The sequence below is a fragment of the Cyprinodon tularosa genome, unplaced genomic scaffold (genome assembly GCF_016077235.1).
Source record: "Cyprinodon tularosa strain WSP-4 unplaced genomic scaffold, ASM1607723v1 ctg84, whole genome shotgun sequence".
Classification (NCBI taxonomy): Eukaryota; Metazoa; Chordata; class Actinopteri; order Cyprinodontiformes; family Cyprinodontidae; genus Cyprinodon; species Cyprinodon tularosa.
In genome coordinates, this window is record NW_024039607.1 from 2,497,251 (window position 1) to 2,517,182 (window position 19,932).

The following is a 19,932-nucleotide window of genomic DNA, read 5'->3' on the forward strand; positions in this document are numbered from 1 at the left end:
CGATTTGACCACAAGGCTGAAAGTAGAGTGTTTCACTCATGAGAAAAGGTGCTTGCCTTACTTCCTCCTCAGGGTTCTCCATCTCAGGCAAAGTTTTACAGCCCATATTCTTTCTTGACATGGGTGTCGGCATAAGACTACATGGTTTCTACCCCAGACCGTAAACGACCAACTCAACTTTGCCATGTAAACTTACTGATGCCCTACTTTGATGGTACTCTGGAAGAAAAAGATGTGAAAGCAGTTGTCTCTTTGGGGAAAGTAGACTTGAGCTACACAACAGGAATTGATGAGAATGTCCAGATCCCAGATGATGCTGTGTTCCAGCCAAGGTTTAAGAACTCTGAGATGTTGTCTAAATTGCAAACATTGTTGAGCCATTTGTATGCAGAAAGAAGTGAGCAGTTGAAGGAATACATTTTGGATTTTCATGACTTGTTCAGTGACATTCCAACATGTACTAACTTATTTGAGCATGGCATTGATGTGGAACGTGCGCAGACCATCCGTCAGCATTTTTATCATGTTCCTCCAGAGAAAAGTAAATTGATGGAGTCAGATATTCAGTACTTGCTGGACAACAGCCTTGCTAAACCCTCTTGCTCCAGTTGGGCCTCACCATGCTTGTTGGTCAAAAAAACCTGACAGTACTTATAGTGTAGTAGTAGTTTTATTGTCTTATATCAGAATCAGAAATCAGAATCAGAATATATCCTTAAACATGGCCCTACACTTACTTAGCAACCAAACTTAAAGGTCAGTTTTGAGTCTTAGTAACACCATGGTCTCCAAGGCTGCATGAGGGGGTTTGGCAAAAACAGAGAATCTGTGTAAACACCTCTTGAGGGTCGAAGTGACTTTGACGCAAATCACCAAACGTGAATTCCAGTAAGATTTCAACACAATATTCCTGTGCATGTGCAGTTACGTAATGCGATGTCGAAACTATAAAAGGCCACCCAGAATGGATTGAAGGTGGGGGAATTAACTGAGAGGAGACGATGCATTGCTGAATGTATGAAGTTTTAAGACAGCTGTATGAATTCGGTTTTGTAAATAAATGTTCCCCCCTCCGTGTGACAGAATGATGTCAATCGTCAGCCTTCTTTCTGTCATAAGAGAATTCTACCAATGAGCTTCCACAATAGATTCTGTACTGATTACAGAAAATTGAAAAGCATTACAAAACCTGGCTCCTACCCACTGCCTTTGATGGAAGATTGTGTGGATCATGCTGGAACAAAGTATGTGAGTAAATTTGATTTGCTCAAATGTAACTATCAAGTACCCTTTTCTGCTCGAGCTGAAGAGTACCACCTGGATTATACTCTTCCACTGTAATGAGTTTTGGTCTTAGAAATGCACCTGCCACTTTCCAGCGGTTGATGAATCAAGTCGTGGCTCGGTCTACTTAGATGATGCAGTGGTATTCGTGACAAATCGGATGAAGACATGCAACACATCTGGAAGTTGTTTCAGTTTCTTCAGGATGCTCTCTTAACTGTGAACTTAGCAAAATGTGAGTTTGCAAGAAATAAGATATACACTATATTGCCAAAAGTATTTGCTCACCTGCCTTGACTCACATATGAGCTTAAGTGACATCCCGTTCCTAATCCATAGGGTTCAATATGACGTCGGTCCACCCTTTGCAGCTAGAACAGCTTCAACTCTTCTGGGAAGGCTGTCCACAAGGTTTAGGAGTGTGTTTATGGGAATTTTTGACCATTCTTCCAGAAGCGCATTTGTGAGGTCGCACACTGATGTTGGACGAGAAGGCCTGGCTCTCAGTCTCCGCTCTAATTCATCCCAAAGGTGTTCTATCGGGTTGAGGTCAGGACTCTGTGCAGGCCAGTCAAGTTCATCCACACCAGACTCTGTCATCCATGTCTTTATGGACCTTGCTTTGTGCACTGGTGCACAGTCATGTTGGAAGAGGAAGGGGCCAGCTCCAAACTGTTCCCACAAAGTTGGGAGCATGGAATTGTCCAAAATGTCTTGGTATGCTGAAGCATTCAGAGTTCCTTTCACTGGAACTAAGGGGCCAAGCCCAGCTCCTGAAAAACAACCTCACACCATAATCCCCCCTCCACCAAACTTTACACTTGGCACAATGCAGTCAGACAAGTACCGTTCTCCTGGCAACCGCCAAACCCAGACCCGTCCATCAGATTGCCAGATGGAGAAGCGCGATTCGTCACTCCAGAGAACGCGTCTCCACTGCTCTAGAGTCCAGTGGCGGCGTGCTTTACACCACCGCATCCGACGCTTTGCATTGCACTTGGTGATGTATGGCTTGGATGCAGCTGCTCGACCATGGAAACCCATTCCATGAAGCTCTCTGCGCACTGTTCTTGAGCTAATCTGAAGGCCACATGAAGTTTGGAGGTCTGTAGTGATTGACTCTGCAGAAAGTTGGCGACCTCTTCGCACTATGCGCGTCAGCATCCGCTGACCCCGCTCCGTCAGTTTACGTGGCCTACCACTTCGTGGCTGAGTTGCTGTCGTTCCCAAACACTTCCATTTTCTTATAATACAGCTGACAGTTGACTGTGGAATATTTAGGAGCGAGGAAATTTCACGACTGGATTTGTTGCACAGGTGGCATCCTATCACAGTTCCACGCTGGAATTCACTGAGCTCCTGAGAGCGACCCATTCTTTCACAAATGTTTGTAAAAACAGTCTGCATGCCTAGGTGCTTGAATTTATACACCTGTGGCCATGGAAGTGATTGGAACACCTGATTCCAATAATTTGGATGGGTGAGCAAATACTTTTGGCAATATAGTGTATGTATAAGTCGTGAAAGGAAAAATCTAAAAGCCTGTCAGTTGAAGAAAGACTAAAATGTACTAAAATAACTGACAGAAGCAGAATGGGGGATATAAGTTATTACAATCAGTATAATGATTATATAAACATCCTGAATCACAGCTCATCTCAATTCTTCTTCCTTTTCTGTAAAATAAAAGGACGATCAAACACTGAAACAAATTCCTCATTTATCAGCAAATGATCGGAAAAAGCCAAATATTAAGTCTGATCAGTCCACCTTACAGTCCTAAACACGCACCACCCACAGTCAACGTCAGCTGTCCTGAAATCTCAAATCTTAGGAAGCATTTCTGGGATGATAATGGTTTAGACCACCCCCACAGTGGAGGATAATTCAGGGGTTTCACTTTATATAAAGATAATTAAAATGCAGAACATTTTTATTAAAGATATGATGCATGGTTAATATGCAACGCCTAAATAACCTGCATAATGAGAGCTGCTATTCAATCAAACTCCCCTTTGGGGATAACATTCCTCATGATTTTAGGTGCTTGGAATATTTAAGAACAGACAGATGCAATAGTGATAACCAAGTAACAGGTGATAGTCACTACGGCATATGAGTTTTTTTTCTACTCTTCAAATTTTGGCTTTTGTGTATTTGGGCTACTAAGGGTTTCATTTTGAAAGCCTTTGACGTGTTAAATATGAGGAAGTCAGAGAAGAGGCAACCATTTAAGAAATTCCTAAAATTATTGGGGAAAGGGCCCCCCAAAACAAATATTCATTATTATATACAATCCCCCTAAACAGTTAGTGTCAGCATTAAGTGAACTGTAATGCATGTGGAAGCTGTTTATGTGGGAACATTAAGATTCATCCACAGTCATACTTGGATGAATCTTATAACTTCTTATAACCTTCAGTACATACAGAAAATGGGGAAGAATCAACTTTAAAAAACTACAACAGCACCTGAACCTGTAAAGCTTCATTTTCAGAAAATATTGAAAGCTTCAGCTGATGTTTTACTGCCAATGTTTTATCTTAATTCTAATTTAATATATACATTGTAGCACATGTGGCATATTTTAAAATGACCATTATCTAAATGGTTTTGCATGTCTCTCTTGGAATCAGAAAAAACCTTTTGGCATAAGGTAATCAAAATTTTGGGGGGAAAAAGGAAAAATCACTAAAGCTCTCTACCGTTTTTCTCACATTTCAACCATAAACTACAACATATTTTAATCAGGGTTTAATTAACAGATCCGACCAATAGTAATTGTGAATTAGAGGGGCAACAAACTGTTCAAACTCACATATATTTTGAAACTGTCAGTTAAGTAAATAAAATCCTTTGCAACTAGTTGCTTCACAAGCTAACAAGTTGATAAGAGTCCACCTCAGTCTAATTTAGTTTAAGTACATATCCAGTCTCATTTAAACACATGAAAGCCTTGCAAAAACATTAATGAATAAACATTATCACTACGATTTAAAAAACAAAAAAAACAGACAAGACAGATCAAGGATGTTTCGAATCAGAAGGGAGCAAAACAAAGCTTTTCATATACATGTGTGGAAAACCTCATCCTGTAGATACCATTTCCACTGTGAAACATGGCGGTAGCAGTATGATGCTGGGGGGATGCTTTCATGTAAAACAGGTGCTCTTGTACCACTTTTGGAACATTTTAAATTATGAAAAAGTAAGATGGATTTTTTTTCCCTAAAAGTAGCATCGCTACAGAAAAACATGGTGGTGGCAGTATTATTCTACGGTGAAGATTTTCTCATTGAGAGAAGCTGAGTACATTTGATGGGAAGACAATGTAGCTCGATAATGCAAGAAGTGCAATACATTTCTTCATCCAATCTACCTGTGGTTGGGCTTTATTTATTTATTTTGCAAAGAAAATGTAGTATTTTTGCCCAATTCAAATTAAGAAATGTTTCTGTGTGGAAATCCACAGTAGTTATTAGTTGAAATAGGACAAAATGCTTCAAATAATTTGATATTTTTTCCAAAGCACTGAGGGTTAAAGTTATATTCGAGAACTAAATCAGAATTATCTGCTTAAGTTCAGCAAACATGTTGTTTAGGATTGTGCAACTTTGGATTATGATCAGATCGACCTGTTTGAATAAGACTCTACCTTCCCCTGTGTTAGGAGGGAAAAAAAATTTATTCTGTTGATGGGGGCAGAAGCACTGATTTAATTACAAGCCTATTTTACAAATCAAACCCACTGGATAATCTGTTGCTGTTCGACTCACAAGGAATCAAACCCTGTGATAAGTTTCCCACCCGGTGTGGCTTTAAACCTACCTTCTTCTTAGCGTTACAGTGGCAGCAGACTGTCCACAGATACTTTAGGGTCCTCCACAGGAGGATAATGAAGAGCCCCCCAAAGAAAGTGACCATGGAGGACGCGAGGAAAGCCCACCACATGCGCTGCCCGCTGCTGTCACAGGGCACGTCGGGCGAGAACGGGATCACCAGACTGCGGAACGATTGGTCTCCTTTCTTCGCCATCATGGACTTCTGTTCACATGCAGAACCCTTAAAGCAAACAGTTGAAGTCAAACAGAGAGATTCAGGCGCGTCGGGCAGCTCCAGCCAGCGCCCCCTGATGCCACAGCGGCTCAGGCATGTTGAAGCACCGCTCCGGTCCCTACTACCTCCGATACGAGGACTGTTTAAAGATAGATGAAATACAGAGACCGGGAATAATAAGAATAATTATAAAAAATAAAAAACTTCTGAAAACAAGGTGCGCCTCACGATGCGCGTTCGCGGCTGGAGTTGCGCGTCATCCGTGTGATCTGTGCGTAAAAATCACATTATGTACAAGCTCCAGAAAGCATAAAGTCCTTCCTGTATTCATTATCCGTTTCTTAATGTCACTGATTAATAAAAGAAATGCAGCTGTGCCCTCTTCCACCGATGATTCACTCACTCCTCCACCTACGGCGCAGCTTTCAGCCGATCCTCGGCTGCGCGCTGTTCAATGCGCTCCTCCAATTATTCAAAAAGGTGAAAATCTAAATCATACGGAAGAAAAAATACAACATCCATCGTTATTTTTTCTTCTTTTCTTCTGGCAGTCTGTCTCATCCATTTGTTGGAAGATGGCATCGCAGATTTACAGGTAGCAGGAGAGGGGGAGGAGCCTTCAACAGCAGACGTAGATGTTCCAGTTATTTATAGGGAGCGATTCATCAATGTTTTATGACTAACTTTGGGGCCTACAGACAGTAAATCAAAACATCTTCATCACCTGTAGCTATAAAACATTTTTAAGTCTGCATACTTTTAAAAAATCCTTTAAACGCATTTTAAAACATAAAAGGCTTTTTTTTTTTTGTTCAGTGGCGCCACCAAGGGGGACCCGGGTAGGGCAATGGCCACCCACCCTAAAAACTTATTCTATACCTTTTACCCCACGTTATATTTATTACAGTTAATCTAATTCAGACCGGAAGAATAATACGTTTCTCAAAAAATTAGATAATTAGGCCACTTTCAAAGCAACCAACGTTTTTTACGCAGGAATTTGGGAATAAATCCACACCAACAATCAGCATACCTTGGAACCATTATCAAATAAATTAACAGGAATATTTTAAATGCACCATTCAGTGATAAAACTATATCATGAGTTAATCTGAATAGTTATATTGAAATTTAAACTAGTAAATCATTTTCTAATTTGGGAAGATGGAGAAAATGTCACGCTTTTTGCTCTAGGGAAAGCAAAAATATCTTTAGGTGGAAAATTAAGTTAGAGAGTTTTCAAAATGATAGTCCGACCTGTTTTAATAAGGCCTAGATTTATTTTATATTATTTTTAATTGGACCAAACATTTTTATTTCAGCCATAGCCAAAACTTGACGATCAATAACAAATTGTTCTGGGGTTTCCCTTTTTGCTATCTATACTAGATGATCAGATTAAAACCAATAATGCAGCAAATGACAGGTATTACAACATTTCAAAGTTTTCCACTTAACTTCCATTATTATGTTGCCCTTTAATCTCCTTATAGACGTCCTTAGACTATCTGCTGAACAACCTTCCATAGCTAAACTTTCCCTTCTTAAAAATTATTTTTCTGCAGGACTGATTTTAGAGTTTTTATTAGCTGTGCTCTCTGTAATGAATCTAAAAAACGTTAAGTTTCACTATTAATCAAATTACAGAAGTTTGTTTTTGATAATATTCTGTTATTTAATTAAAGGCTTGCATGTGCCTTCATTGAGGAAAACACACTTTTAGAACTGGCACCCTTTTTGTTTCCTTTAGGAGATTCACCGAAAGTACACTGTATTTATGCACAGTAAACACCTGTAGTAAAGTGGGGTAAGGTGCTCCCTCTGGTGGGCAATTATTTAACGGTTTCATGAAAAGGCCCCTTGAGTTAATCAAATAATAAAGCAGACATTATAGTAAAACTACAGAATACTTGTGGTTTGTCAATCATATTTTAATATTTTTAAGGAAAGGTAAACCTTTAACTTCTCTTAATTTTTTATCTAAAAGAAAAAAATGTGGCAGGATCACATGAATGTGTTCAACAGAAACCCATCTATAAATTCAAAATAAAAATAGTCCCTTCTTTGCATTTAAATTTGACAAGAAATATATATATATATATATATTGGTAGAATCAGAAGGACACAAGAGGAAATAAATTGTTCAGTCTTTTCGAGACAAACAAATAAAATCTGGCCTGGCACAATGTTTTTCCACGACAAATTAAAGGGGGGGATCTTTAAAAAGGAAGAAATGTTTCCTATACAAAAAAAAAAATAACAAATAGAAAATATTCTTAATGATTAAAAAATGTGGTTAGATAAATAAAATGAGAGGAAAATGCATATAAATACAGAGAAGGAAATGAACATTACAGTCTAGTCTATCACTTCAGGAATACCTTCCTCACTCTGGTCCAAAATATTTATAGTCAGAATAAGAAATCAGGAGTGCTACCAGAACAGAGGAAGGACAGAACATTCAAGTATCAAATACTACTGTAAACAAATCTATTTGCTGCACAGTACATCACTAATGTAGTGGGAATATTGCTTTTTTTTTTCTTTACCATCATCAATCTTGATGTTTGTAAAAGCAAGTAAGCTGTGAACCCTAACGGATGTTTATAGTGTACCTTCTGTTAAACAAATGCTACATAAATGTGAGATCTAGATGTAATCTCTATGGTGCGCGATCTGGAATCCAGAGGACTTTGTTCTGCTCGTGCTCCACGATGGTCAGAATCTGAGTGCAGATGGAGGAAACACTGCCTCCTTGGACAACTCCTGCAACACAGTGAGGGGTAGGGGAGGAATATTTACATAATGAGCATCCAAGTCAAATGTGGTGTCTTTCATGTTACATTTTCAAAGTAAAGGCAAGTATGACTAATAATAATAATTGAACTTTATTGATCTCACATTGGACAACTCTGCATTTAACCCGTCCCCTTGGGGAGCAGTGGGCTGCCATTGTGCAGCACCCATGGAGGATTGTGGGGTTAAGGGTCTTGCTCAGGGACCCAAAGTGTCAGTCTGTGGGAGTGGGGCTCGAACTCACAATCTAAGGAGGCCACCACTCCCTAGTACGAGTAGGTAACCTGATTCCATATGATTCCTTTATAAGAATTTGTTCAGTTTTTATTGAAAATGAAAGTAGCTTGCAACCTTTAATTCAGTTTCAATTGAGTTTATGCATCTATAACACCAATTCAAACATGTCATCTCAATGCACTTTACAGAGACAGTACAGTCAGATTGGTTGAAAGTTTCTGTCTAAGGAAACCAGCTGATCGCATCAAAAACCTTTAAATATTCTGATTGGCAGCAACAAATCTCAGTCCACTGAGTTTGGGTAAAGTTTGGAGTTGGAAGATCATACTTTAGAATAAAAAAAATCTAAACTTAAAAACTGAGTTAAAAAAAAAAAACGTTTGCCCTCCAGTTAAGATGTCTAAAACTCTTCAATAAATCCAGTTTTAATAGCATAAGCATGATTGCAAACCAAAAATGCCTTTCTTTTTAATTTAACCTTTTAATTCTGTAGGAACTCTGATTTTTGTTTTTTTTTAATTTTTTCTGATGGTAATTTCCTTTATCCATTTGTTCATAGGCTGGGCAAGTTCTTTAGTTTATCTTAGAGGCACAAGGATGGGTAAGGAGGTCAAAACGTATAGATATACACATGTGATTTGCTAAATGGCACCGGAACGAGAACCATAATCACACACTGTGCCTTGAATACAATTTTGTGAAAACAGTTATTTCTTAAAATATGACTCTTCCTTCAACTCCGTTTATTTTATGGCTTTTTACAGAACTTTACCAGAAGGTTCTTCACATTTTTCTGTCTGGTTAATATTACCATTACAATTTAGAGTCCTAAAATGCATTTCAATCTAATTCATTAGGCATAAAGCTAGGTTCATGTCATATTAACCCATCTAAATCACAAAATATATGTTTGCTTGTATATATTCTTCTTCTTGTATATATTCTTCCCTGTATTGTTAGATCACCCCACGCACTAATAGGAACTATGATGCTTTCTCCATAAAGACTAAACAGTATTTCTACAGGTGGCAGGAATAAACATATAAACAACTTAGCAGTAAATATATATATTTTTAACACTAAAAGAAAATAAGGTGGCCTAATATAAGTGAACCTGGAGATCACTTTGTATTCACATTTAAAGTAAGCCCACACCAGAGATCCCCATATCGTTAAATATTTTAATCAAACCAGCCTGTTTTGGTAAGAATTCACATAAAGTATGATCAATATTCATAAACAAGTCCATTACAGTCTCACCACAACAGACATCAATTTTATTTTATGTGTAAATATGTTTGAAAATAATCACGGCTTTATTGGAAAGCTAAAAACTTGACAAATTATTCAGGAAAAAAAAAAAGTTCCTATGGTGAACTTTAATATCTTTTTTAACTCTCTTTCCATGCTGCTCTTTCTTTACTCCTACTGCCAAGATGAGATCACCATACTTATTTTGTACTTTAATTGAAAGCTCTCTTGTCTTTCATATTTTTAAAGAGTGGCTAAAACGTCATATCTATACAGCTAACTGCAGTTCCTGGAGAATCAATGCTTTACATTTTTAATTAACAGCCAAAAAGGTTTTCTAGTTTCCAGCGATGTGGGAGTTTGGAGTCAAAATAATTGAAGCTCTAATGTTTGGAGTTTACAGGAACAGGTTCGCTTTTAGCTTCACCTCAATTATCTCTACTGGCTTTTAAAACTGTGGTTTCTGCTGTTCTTTTTGAGAAAATTGGCAATTAATCAGTTTCCCGGTTGAAAGAATCGGTGATGGTGCGTTTCTTGCCAAATCCCTCTTCATAAAGTCATTAATCATCTGGACAGTTGTGTGTTTCAGACTGTCTGCTGCCCTAGATAATAAAAAAATATATATATCTTTGACCCCCATCAGATGAGGAAGACGAGCATTTCTTAGATTAACCAACCTGTGAAGAACCGGCTGTACTCCTGCTCCATTTTCTGTGCTGCTTCAAATTGCTCCTTGGAATGTTTCTGTGAGAGTTTATCCCGCAGGTAGAGAGGATCCTTCTGCTCCCTGACGAGAAAATATACACAAACTGTTCACCATATATCTATAAATAGCTGCAGAAACAGTGCAGAACATAAAAAAACAGCAATGTTTAAAAGCACAAATATTTTTTCTAACGACTGAATTTTAATTGCTAAAGAGAAGCCACACCACAGCATTATGCTGCCACCATCATGTTATGCAGTGAGTATCAACTAAGCAGAGCATCTTGCAATATAAGTTCAGTTTCCCTATATGACTTGTGACAAAATGAAAATCAGACATTTTTTAAGCAGTGGCTTTTTCCTTGCCATTCTTCCACACAACCCAGACTGATGGCTTAGACAGCACTTTTCCCTATCAACAGATTCTCCTATTTTACACGTGCAGCTCCTCCAGAAAGGCAATAAGCCTCTTGTCTGAACTCGTAGTTTATCTGGGTTTTAATGGAAGATGTTTGAATAAACAGAACTGAAAGTGAATGCATTATGGAGTTTTTCTGCCTGATGTCGAGCATTGGAAAATACACTGCTGAAAAAAATAAAGGGAACACTCAAACACACCCACGAGCTGAATGAAAATATCTATTAACATATTCTCTTTGTATACTTTGTTCTGTATAAAGTAGAATGTGCTGACAACACAAATCACATTTTTTAACCAACGGAGGCCTGGATTTGGAGTCACACACAAAATAAAGTACAAAAAAAAAAAAAAAAAACTCAATACAGACTGATCCAACTTTGATGTAAAGTCCTTAAAACAAGTCCAAATGAGGCTCAGCACAGTGTGTGGTCATACATGTGCCTGTATGAACTCCATATGTGGCCTGGGCATCATCCTGATGAGGTGGTGGACGGTCCCCTGAGGGAACTTCTCCCAGACCTGGACTAAACCACCCGCCAGTTGGACATGCTACCACAAGTGGGAGGCACCACTAACATTGATTCAAAAGAGACTAAAACATCAGTCAGAAAGCATAGGTACTGAGAAGTGGTCTGTGATTGCCACCTGCAGAACAGCTCCTTTATTGAGTTTGTCTTACTAATTGCCAAGAATTTTCACTTGTTGTCTATTCCATTTGCCCAACAGCATGTGAAATTGATTGTTAATGAGTGTTGCTTCCTAAAAGCCCCCGTCACACCTTGATGATTTAGGCTACGTTCCCACTGCAGCCCTAAATGCTCAATTCCGATTTTGTTGCGCTGCCGTTCACTTTTCCAAATATATGCGACTTGTATGTGATCTCCTGTGTGAACTGCAGTCATGCAACGCAAGTGTCCCAAATGCGAAGTAGAGGAAGCAATGATGTCACAAGTCAGCATGCTCTGTGTTTACAGAAGTAAACATGGATGGTAGTGCCGGTGCGCATCTAGCGAACTTTTCCAACCATAACAACACAATCTTTTCAATATGGTTAAACAAAAATACTGCTCTCCGCATTATCCTCTGGCATGGTTGTTGTTTTCTTGCTGCTTCTTCATAGCGAGACCCAGAATAGTGACTTTTGTTGGGTATTAATGGTGTTCAGGTCGGATAAATGCGACCTGGCCGTTCACACACAGGTCACATTTGAAAAGATCAGATTTATATCGGATTCAGGACCACATAGCCAAGTGGTCTGGGTCGCATTGAGAGAAAAAAAAAAAGAAAAAAAAAATCAGATCTGTGTTTACCATGAAAAGATGAGTTACAGGTCGCATATGGGTCAAAAAAAAAAAATCAGATTTGGTTCACTTCAGGCTGCAGTGTGAACGGAGCCTTAGACAGCGTATAACTGACATACAAAAAATCTGGCAAAAACATGGGCATACATTGGATAAGTTGTGGTGTGTGTAATGTGTGTATATAAGTTATGAGCACATTGAAGCACGTGGACATACGGCAAGTACGTCAAGAAATTTTGAGCATTTCTTGACATACCAGCATATGCCATACATGGGGCATAAGTTACAAGTAAGTCATGTGATCGTTGACATACGTTAAGTGTACGTTACTCATAAGTCATGGAGTCCAGCTTGTCCAGAAGCTATGAGTAACTTGTGCATAATTTATGCGCAACTTATCAAGAACTTATCTCCAACGCATACTAATGTATTTACCGTGTTCCAGACGACCGCTGAACGTGACTCTAACGTACAGCTACTGTATAATTGCAGCGTTTGGTATAGAAAGGGGGTTTCAGTGGAGGAAACTTTTAGTTCTCCTCCAGACTGCACTGCCATCGTAGGGTGAGCATGAAGGTGAGTATGATGGATCCTCCCTGCGTTCACACCCACGACCGACAAACGTCCTAGTAGACATGAGGCTGCATCTGCTGTGACTGCAGTGCACACCTTCTTTCTTTAGAAATTGTACTTTTTGGCGGGTAATAAACAGAAGCTAAGTTTATACCTCGATCAAAGAAATATTTTTATGCAGGCCAGGCGCTTCCGGGCACATTGCTGCCCCCTGAGGACACTGGTTAGTGCATCATTTCATGGGCTTTATGCTGCCTTGCGTTATGCACAAGTTGGGCTGCCGTTGGCCAGAAGTTCTGGACTTGCTATGAATACGTTATGTATACGCACAACATTGAAAAAAAGTACATAGAAAGCTCAGTGTATGCCAGCGTTTTAGGAGATTCTGGGATGTCAGGCATAAGCTGGCTAAATCATCAAGGTGTAACAAGGGTTTAAGTGGACAGTTTGATTTCACAGAGGTTTGATTTGATTTAAGTTATATCGTGTCGTATTCGTGTTCCCTTTTTTTTTTGAGCAGTGTAGTTTAGTGCAAGAATCTGGAAAAAAGCTTTCTTTAAAGCAATGTCACCAGTTTCCATTAGTGTTGATTACTCCAAAATCAAGGACTTACATCCTAGATAAAAAAAAAAAAAAACTGTAATATCTCAATTGAAATAACTGATAACCTGAAACATTCCCGAGAGTTGATTTTATCTCTTTTCTGTCAGGGTAAAAAAAATAAAAATAAAAAACATCAAAAAATGTATCAACATCAACTCTAAAATATTAAAAACTTTTTTTTATCATTATATAAATTCTCTCAAGAAGCATTTCTGGCCATTTTCTTGTAAAACATTGAATAACGGACCTTATCTAAACTAAAGCTCCTTTTCTATCAAGCCGTGTTGTGAGCTTGGTCTACTGTCGCCTCCCTGACTATAAGGTCACATTGAAAACCTCAAGCTTTTGTCAGCTGCTCTAAAAGGTCCAGGTGGGGCCACGCTTCTGTGGAAATTACAGCCACCCACGCAACATGCTCCAGGAGGCCCCTGCCAGGACAGCTGGCACTCAGCTGATGACATTGAAGGCTTAGCAGGAATCAATTTCGGCCACGTTTGACTGCTGCACACCCTCATAAATCTAAGGCCTTCTGTGTGTGTGGGGGGGGGGGGGGGGGGGGTAGAGGCCTTGAAAGCATGTTGCTGTCCAACCTAAGCTTGTCCTCATTTGTGTCTGTGCTTATGCCTTTGTGTGCAAAAATAACATGCCGGGAGTTCAACAGATTTAATCTTTCCATGCGATTATAAAAATTAAAAACAAAGAGGCTTCTTTAAAACATTCTCAGCTGATCAAATCTGAAGCCGGTGGAAGACATAGATATGGCTATGGGTCAGTTAGGAATACAGCGACGTCCAAATATATTTTGGACCTTTTAAACTTTTCTTTAAACCTTAGAAATTATTTCCCACTTTTTGTTAGTATTATAAATTTATAAATTCCAAATCAAGTGCAATGAAGGGGAAACCTTCAAATTTTCAATTAATTCCCTTTATACAAATCATCTTTACATATATAAACAACTGAAAAACAATATTTTTTTCAATTGTTGACAATAGCTAACATGATTTAGTCTTTTAAATTAAACTCTAATAAATTACATTGTAATGAAAAAGTATGGTTACTGCAAGTCTGTCATTTAAAAGCAACATGGATTTGAATAAAAATACAGCAAAACTTATCCAAATTATTATTTCTCAAGACAATTATCTTGAAGAAAACAAAATAAAAAAAGAAATTGTATCAATTTAAACCAAAAAATAGGAATAAAGCAGATTTTTCTCTGAATAAATTAGCAAGTCATTCTACCATCAATTACCCAAAGACAAGCTATTTAGACTAAACTCAGTTCATGAACTGAACTTGAATAATAATGAGTAAACAGCGCCTGCAGCAGAAATACAAATCAGGCTCGACAAGGAGCAGACAAATCTTCATGCAAGAAAAAAAGTGAACCAACATTCCTCTGTGGCTGCGGGACTACTCACTTTATTTGCTTTGCGTTTTTGTAGCGAATGAATATGACGATTGGATAGATGTGAACGCTGTGAAGACGTTCGATGGCGTAAGGAGCAATGTCAAGTAAGCAGTGACAGTCCTATGAGAGAATGAAAGCAAAGAATTGGATGAGGAATGGAGGATGGTTAAAGTAAAATGCTGGTAAACATTCAGCTAAAGAATGTGGGCAGCTAGACCTGTTGGGAATGTGCTATATGAAACATGACCTTAATTTTATTGATTTATTAACTTAGGAGAGCAAAAAAGAAGAAAAAATAGGAATTTTAAACATACTTACTTCCCTGCAAAAGGATATGCCACTAACTAGTTTACACTTCGTAAAAATGTAAACATACCAATGGTAAGAATATACTACCAGCTAAAAATTAAGCTAAGAGTTGTTCTTACTGACTCAAAAGGGCTTTCAGTTTTTCATTTGTAAAATGGCTTAAAATTTAAATAAAATATAGTTTGTGGCTGTAACATAAAAGATGAAAAAGATCAAGAGGTGGGTCTACTTCTGCCAGACATTGAGTGACTGTGATTTGAAATAGAAATCAAGTTATTTGGACAGTTTTTTCATAATTCAATAACACTAAAGATTATGAGATTATGGATCAGCATGTATAATAATAGTTCCACTTTGATAAAGTAGTTCACTTTCTAACTATCATTACATGGCTGTAGATGCATTAATCAAGCACCACTACTAACAAGAAATGCAATATCAGATTTTGTATCAGACTGTCATCTGAAGCATCTTCTGGAAAGTTACCCTTCCGCTGGCATGCAGCAGAATATTTTACCTTCTCTATGATCTCCTTTATTGATGCAACAGTTGTCACATCAAAATGGCCGCTCCTCCGTTTGTAATCGATGAACACACAATCCTTTACTCCTCTCTCTATTGCCTGCTGTGATGCCTTCATGATTTCTAAATTTAAAAATGATAAAAAAAATAATAAAAAAACATAATAAATCAACACTATGTGAACTATATTTGGGTTCCTTTCTCACCAGGCAGGCAGCGGCAGAAGTTAGCAGGAGCCTCTGTTACAAGTAGGTCTTTGCACGCCTCTACTAATGGACCTAAAATCAGCACAGGTCTGGGAGACGAGCAATCCACCTTCTGAACCCGTTGGTACATTAGGTTCCCTCCATCTGAGCAAGAGATAAAAAAATGAGCTGAATACTGACACAGCTGCATGTAACAATTACAGGGATGGACTATTTACCCTGAGATGAATATTGTGAGGCTAGGAGTATTTATTTAGCTATGTTCTGTTTTGTAGGCTCAAACTGACATCCCTGACTTCCCTGCGACTGGCATAGTGCAAAAATACCAAGAATGCTTTTTCACTGTATTTCAGGACAGGAATGTGGCAATAAAAACAGAGACAAAGATGTAGGTTCAATTAAAACTGATCATTCAATATTTAACAGGAGACCTTTACAGTGATGATTAGCTACTTTCTGCTGGTCTATTAAATAAAGTTGTCAAGACAAAATTTAAAATGGTTCAAGAGCCATTCACAATGTGTTCAGTTAAAGTTGGTCATTGTTAATGTATGATTTGAAGTCAGCTATGAAGCCATCTGGGGTAAAAGAATTCTCACCTTCTGGGATGGGTAGAGAATCTGTGCTTAAGTTGTCAAGAGCCATCAGTTCCTTCCCATCCTTAGAGCCGTTACGTTTGTTCTTCAGCCTCCGACGGAAGAAGGACCTCCGAGCAGCAGCAGACATGGACTTATTAGTTCCATTCTCATCTTTCATATCAGCCATTCCATGTCTTCTGTAAAACTCCTGATCCATCCTTAAAGACATATCGAAGTGCAGATTAACTCAAATCCATCCAAAACATGTTTTGTAACCGAAACCAACTTCTAGAGGCAAAAGTTCGAAATTGTATAATTTCAGACCCTCAGTGATTTTTTTGCAGCCAGCATTACCAACACAGGATCTGAATCTTGTCCGTGAACCTGATTATCCATCGGTTGCATTTGTCAAGATAAAGGTGGCATGAGTGTTTATTGTTTATACATTTAGCAGAGTGTACCAAGATGTTAACCCAACTTGTGGAAAGTGGAAATGTCCACCTGGTACCTTTCTTCATATACTGGTTGTGTCCAACATTGGCAAATTTTTGGAATAGTTTTTTTTTTTTTTTTACCTTATATCTGACATTATGCAGCATCAAATTATTTTTTTCTTAATATATATACTATGAGACGGCTTTATACATAAAAAAATGCAGTTTTAATATAGCTTATAATATAAACTTACTGTGAGACGGGATATTAGACTATGCCTTTTCTCAGCCAATTAGAAGAAACCTTGAACCTGTCTCTGCTGGAAGTTATGTGGGGAGTTGGGAGTGAGATGGCGTAGAGCGGTTGCCTCCCAACTCTAGACAAGGGTGAAATATAGATACATGCCCCTCAAGGTCTTTAAGACTCCCTAATGCCATGAATGGAAGAGACAGCTGCTTTGAAAGGTTTTTAACTGACTAGTGAAAAATGTATATCTTGGATGAATTCAAAGGAATTTCTCTTGGGAAAACCCAATGTTCGTGTGTGAGAATTCTCTTTATATGCAGGGGTGGGAAACAAACCCGCCAGAGCCTCATTAACAGTTCAACTGCGTGTTGTTCTCCTCTGCAGAGTAAAATAAAACTATTTGTTCCTTGCATATCAACTCTCAGGGCTCATTTTACTTGCCATCAATAAGGCCTAAAAAGCAGAAGTCATTCTATTTACTTCTTGACGAGACAAGAGAATTTTTTCTCAAATTATAAATTCAATATAGTTAGTTGATTCAAAAACCTGAAAATTGATTTAAAAATAAATAAAATATTTAGGTGAACTTACATGTATTTGCTTGGGATCTGTCCTTTCCCCAGTCGCTGTGCATTTTCATCGAGCTGCCAGGCCATCCAGTAGCCAAAGTTACCATTTGGTAGCGTGTCCTCAACATATAGGATGTCATCCTTTTTAAAGCTCAGCTCCTGCTCTGCTTCTGCAACCCGTTCATAAAGTGCTCTGACAAAATATAAGCAGGTTAAAAACATTGTTTATTGCTCATTGGGAAAGGAAACTTTGAACAGTAGAACAGATTAAATGTTTAAGTATTAATAACATAAAAAAACAGATGCGTAATATATCTGCATTTATTTATAGACTCCTAATGATTTCACTTTCAAAGCAGAATTATTCTGCTTTATTTAATAGGACTCACAAATATTTAACAACACAAATAAAATAAAAAACTTCTAAGCACCTAATGAAAAATCCGTCTCCTTGTGATGCTTTGATGTCAGCCAGGCTATCCACACAGTTCTGGACCTTGAACATGACCGTTTCAGTCGGTTTCAACATTTCCAGGTAAGCATCTTCTTTAGTTTTATTCTTCATGCTGATCCCATTGTACTGAAAGAAATCAATTGTTCAACTGACAAATAGGACACATTGCTGCCAGGGACAAAGAACAATGGAGTTTACAGTAAAATCTATCAGAATGCTCAGAGCAGATATGACTATAAAGGATGCTTTTCCAGCTAAACCAAAGCTTACAACTAAATAGTTGCCAAAATGTTTTCTTACTTTGACTATACAAGATATTTTCTCAAAAAAAGTGATTCTTTACACATAACAAACACTGATAATCTATGCTGATACCTCCAGTATTAGGTCACCAGGTAGCAGACCATCAGGACCCTTTAATGGGCTTTCATCATCCAGCATCTCCAAAAAGATACCACAAATGTTTCCCCCACAGATCTGCAACCCCAGCTCTGCATCAATCCTCTTCAGCCTTACCAGGCGAGGCTCTGCAGCTCGCAGTAAAAGCGAGCCTGGAACTCTGCAGAAATAAACAACAGTTAAAACCTATTAGGATATCAAAATAAAAACCTGCAGGTTGACTGGCTTTAGAAATGTACCCGCAAAATAGTTATATTACAAAAACAAAAATCGAGACCTTTATATGCATGGAAAATAAATTGCTATCACCCTTTTAATTTTTACAAAGCAGATCATGTATTTCTCTGAAACAAAATCAGCGTTTAGCAGTCAGGGATTGGATAATATAAAATCCAAAAGTTGCAAAAATAATGCTGTTAACTGAAAGCTTAATTGTGAATCAACTACATTACTTTCACTGTTTTCTATGAGTACACTTTCCTTACTGCCAAGCTCTCTTTTGTAAATTGGTTAATATGTTGTTATTATGCACAGATTTAAATCGCAATGACAATTTCGAATAGTCATAGTGTGAGGGTTTTATTTTGAGTCAGGCACATTTAAATGTATAGCCACAGCTAGCTTATAACAAAGAGGACAACCTGCTATAGTCTTCAAACAAAAAACTCTTCTCAATTAAACTATAACTGAAAACTTGGTATTCAGGGATGAAAATTTGAAAACATGAGGGATGAGGATGACAGATGTTTCATGTAACAGCTAATGGTGGCACCACCTCACCCCTGTGGTAACTATGAGGGTCTCATGTTAGATAATACATTGATAAACTGATAATCATCTTCAATATTGGTTTTAGGATTGCAGTGTTTGTGATCGTTCCTTTCTCATATGGCAGACTGGGCTTAGCAAAGAGTGGTTTTAAATCTCTTGATAGGATAATGGTCACTTAGGTCTCCATGCAACTGTTCTCACACTAAATTTCACCCTGCTGGACTAATCACCTTACAAACTTTCACTTTATGAGCACAAATTTGAGGCCCATACTTTTACATCATTACAATCATGGGCTCAAAGGTATGAAAAAAAAAAGAAAGCAACATATACAAGCCCTAAAATATACATAAAGAGCGCAGAGAATGAAATAAGTTCACCACCTGAAAGAGTTATGAGGACTTGTAGCAGGAGTTGTCTGCCTAGATGGAGGAGTCATTGTGCCGTCGTCCTGTTCGCTCAGTGGGTCGATGATGGCGTGATTGTCTGAGACTGTAGCTATGCCAGGAGATAGATGAGTGCTGATGGACTCCATCTGAGAACTAAGAAAAGTCGATGACATAATTATCCAAATATTACTGTGTAACATTTGGTCAATGCAGTATTTCTTTCAGCTGTGCTGCCTCCTGTTTTTAACAAAATCCAGCTTACCTTGATCTGGAGTTATTCCCCAACTGAAACATGTGAGGATTATATTGCGCCAAAATGGTAACCACGTCACACTGTTGTCCAATCACCAGCCGGGCCTGCTGTTCATTGGCGTTGCGAAGGTTGATTCCATTAAACTGCAAAAACATTGTTT

At 38.2% G+C, this 19,932-nt stretch overlaps 2 protein-coding genes across 10 annotated transcripts in view; both read right to left on the reverse strand.

Moving 5' to 3' along the window:
- Nucleotides 1-5,948, reverse strand: part of LOC119774917 (calcium-activated potassium channel subunit alpha-1-like) — a 137,626-nt gene extending 131,678 nt beyond the window's left edge. For all 8 annotated transcript variants that reach the window (XM_038272661.1, XM_038272659.1, XM_038272656.1 and 5 more), the window contains exon 1: nt 5,113-5,948. In XM_038272661.1, the coding sequence (XP_038128589.1) occupies nt 5,113-5,322 (210 nt within the window). In that variant the 5' untranslated portion in view covers nt 5,323-5,948. The remainder of the gene's footprint in view (nt 1-5,112) is intronic.
- Nucleotides 5,949-7,080: 1,132 nt separating this feature from the next.
- Nucleotides 7,081-19,932, reverse strand: part of LOC119774924 (disks large homolog 5-like) — a 43,120-nt gene continuing 30,268 nt past the window's right edge. For both annotated transcript variants that reach the window (XM_038272692.1, XM_038272693.1), the window contains 11 exons: nt 19,782-19,915; nt 19,514-19,672; nt 18,336-18,519; nt 17,938-18,086; nt 17,529-17,699; nt 16,278-16,474; nt 15,679-15,822; nt 15,468-15,595; nt 14,652-14,761; nt 10,302-10,411; nt 7,081-8,106 (listed from right to left, as the gene is read on the reverse strand). In XM_038272692.1, the coding sequence (XP_038128620.1) occupies nt 8,003-8,106; nt 10,302-10,411; nt 14,652-14,761; nt 15,468-15,595; nt 15,679-15,822; nt 16,278-16,474; nt 17,529-17,699; nt 17,938-18,086; nt 18,336-18,519; nt 19,514-19,672; nt 19,782-19,915 (1,590 nt within the window). In that variant the 3' untranslated portion in view covers nt 7,081-8,002. The remainder of the gene's footprint in view (nt 8,107-10,301; nt 10,412-14,651; nt 14,762-15,467; nt 15,596-15,678; nt 15,823-16,277; nt 16,475-17,528; nt 17,700-17,937; nt 18,087-18,335; nt 18,520-19,513; nt 19,673-19,781; nt 19,916-19,932) is intronic.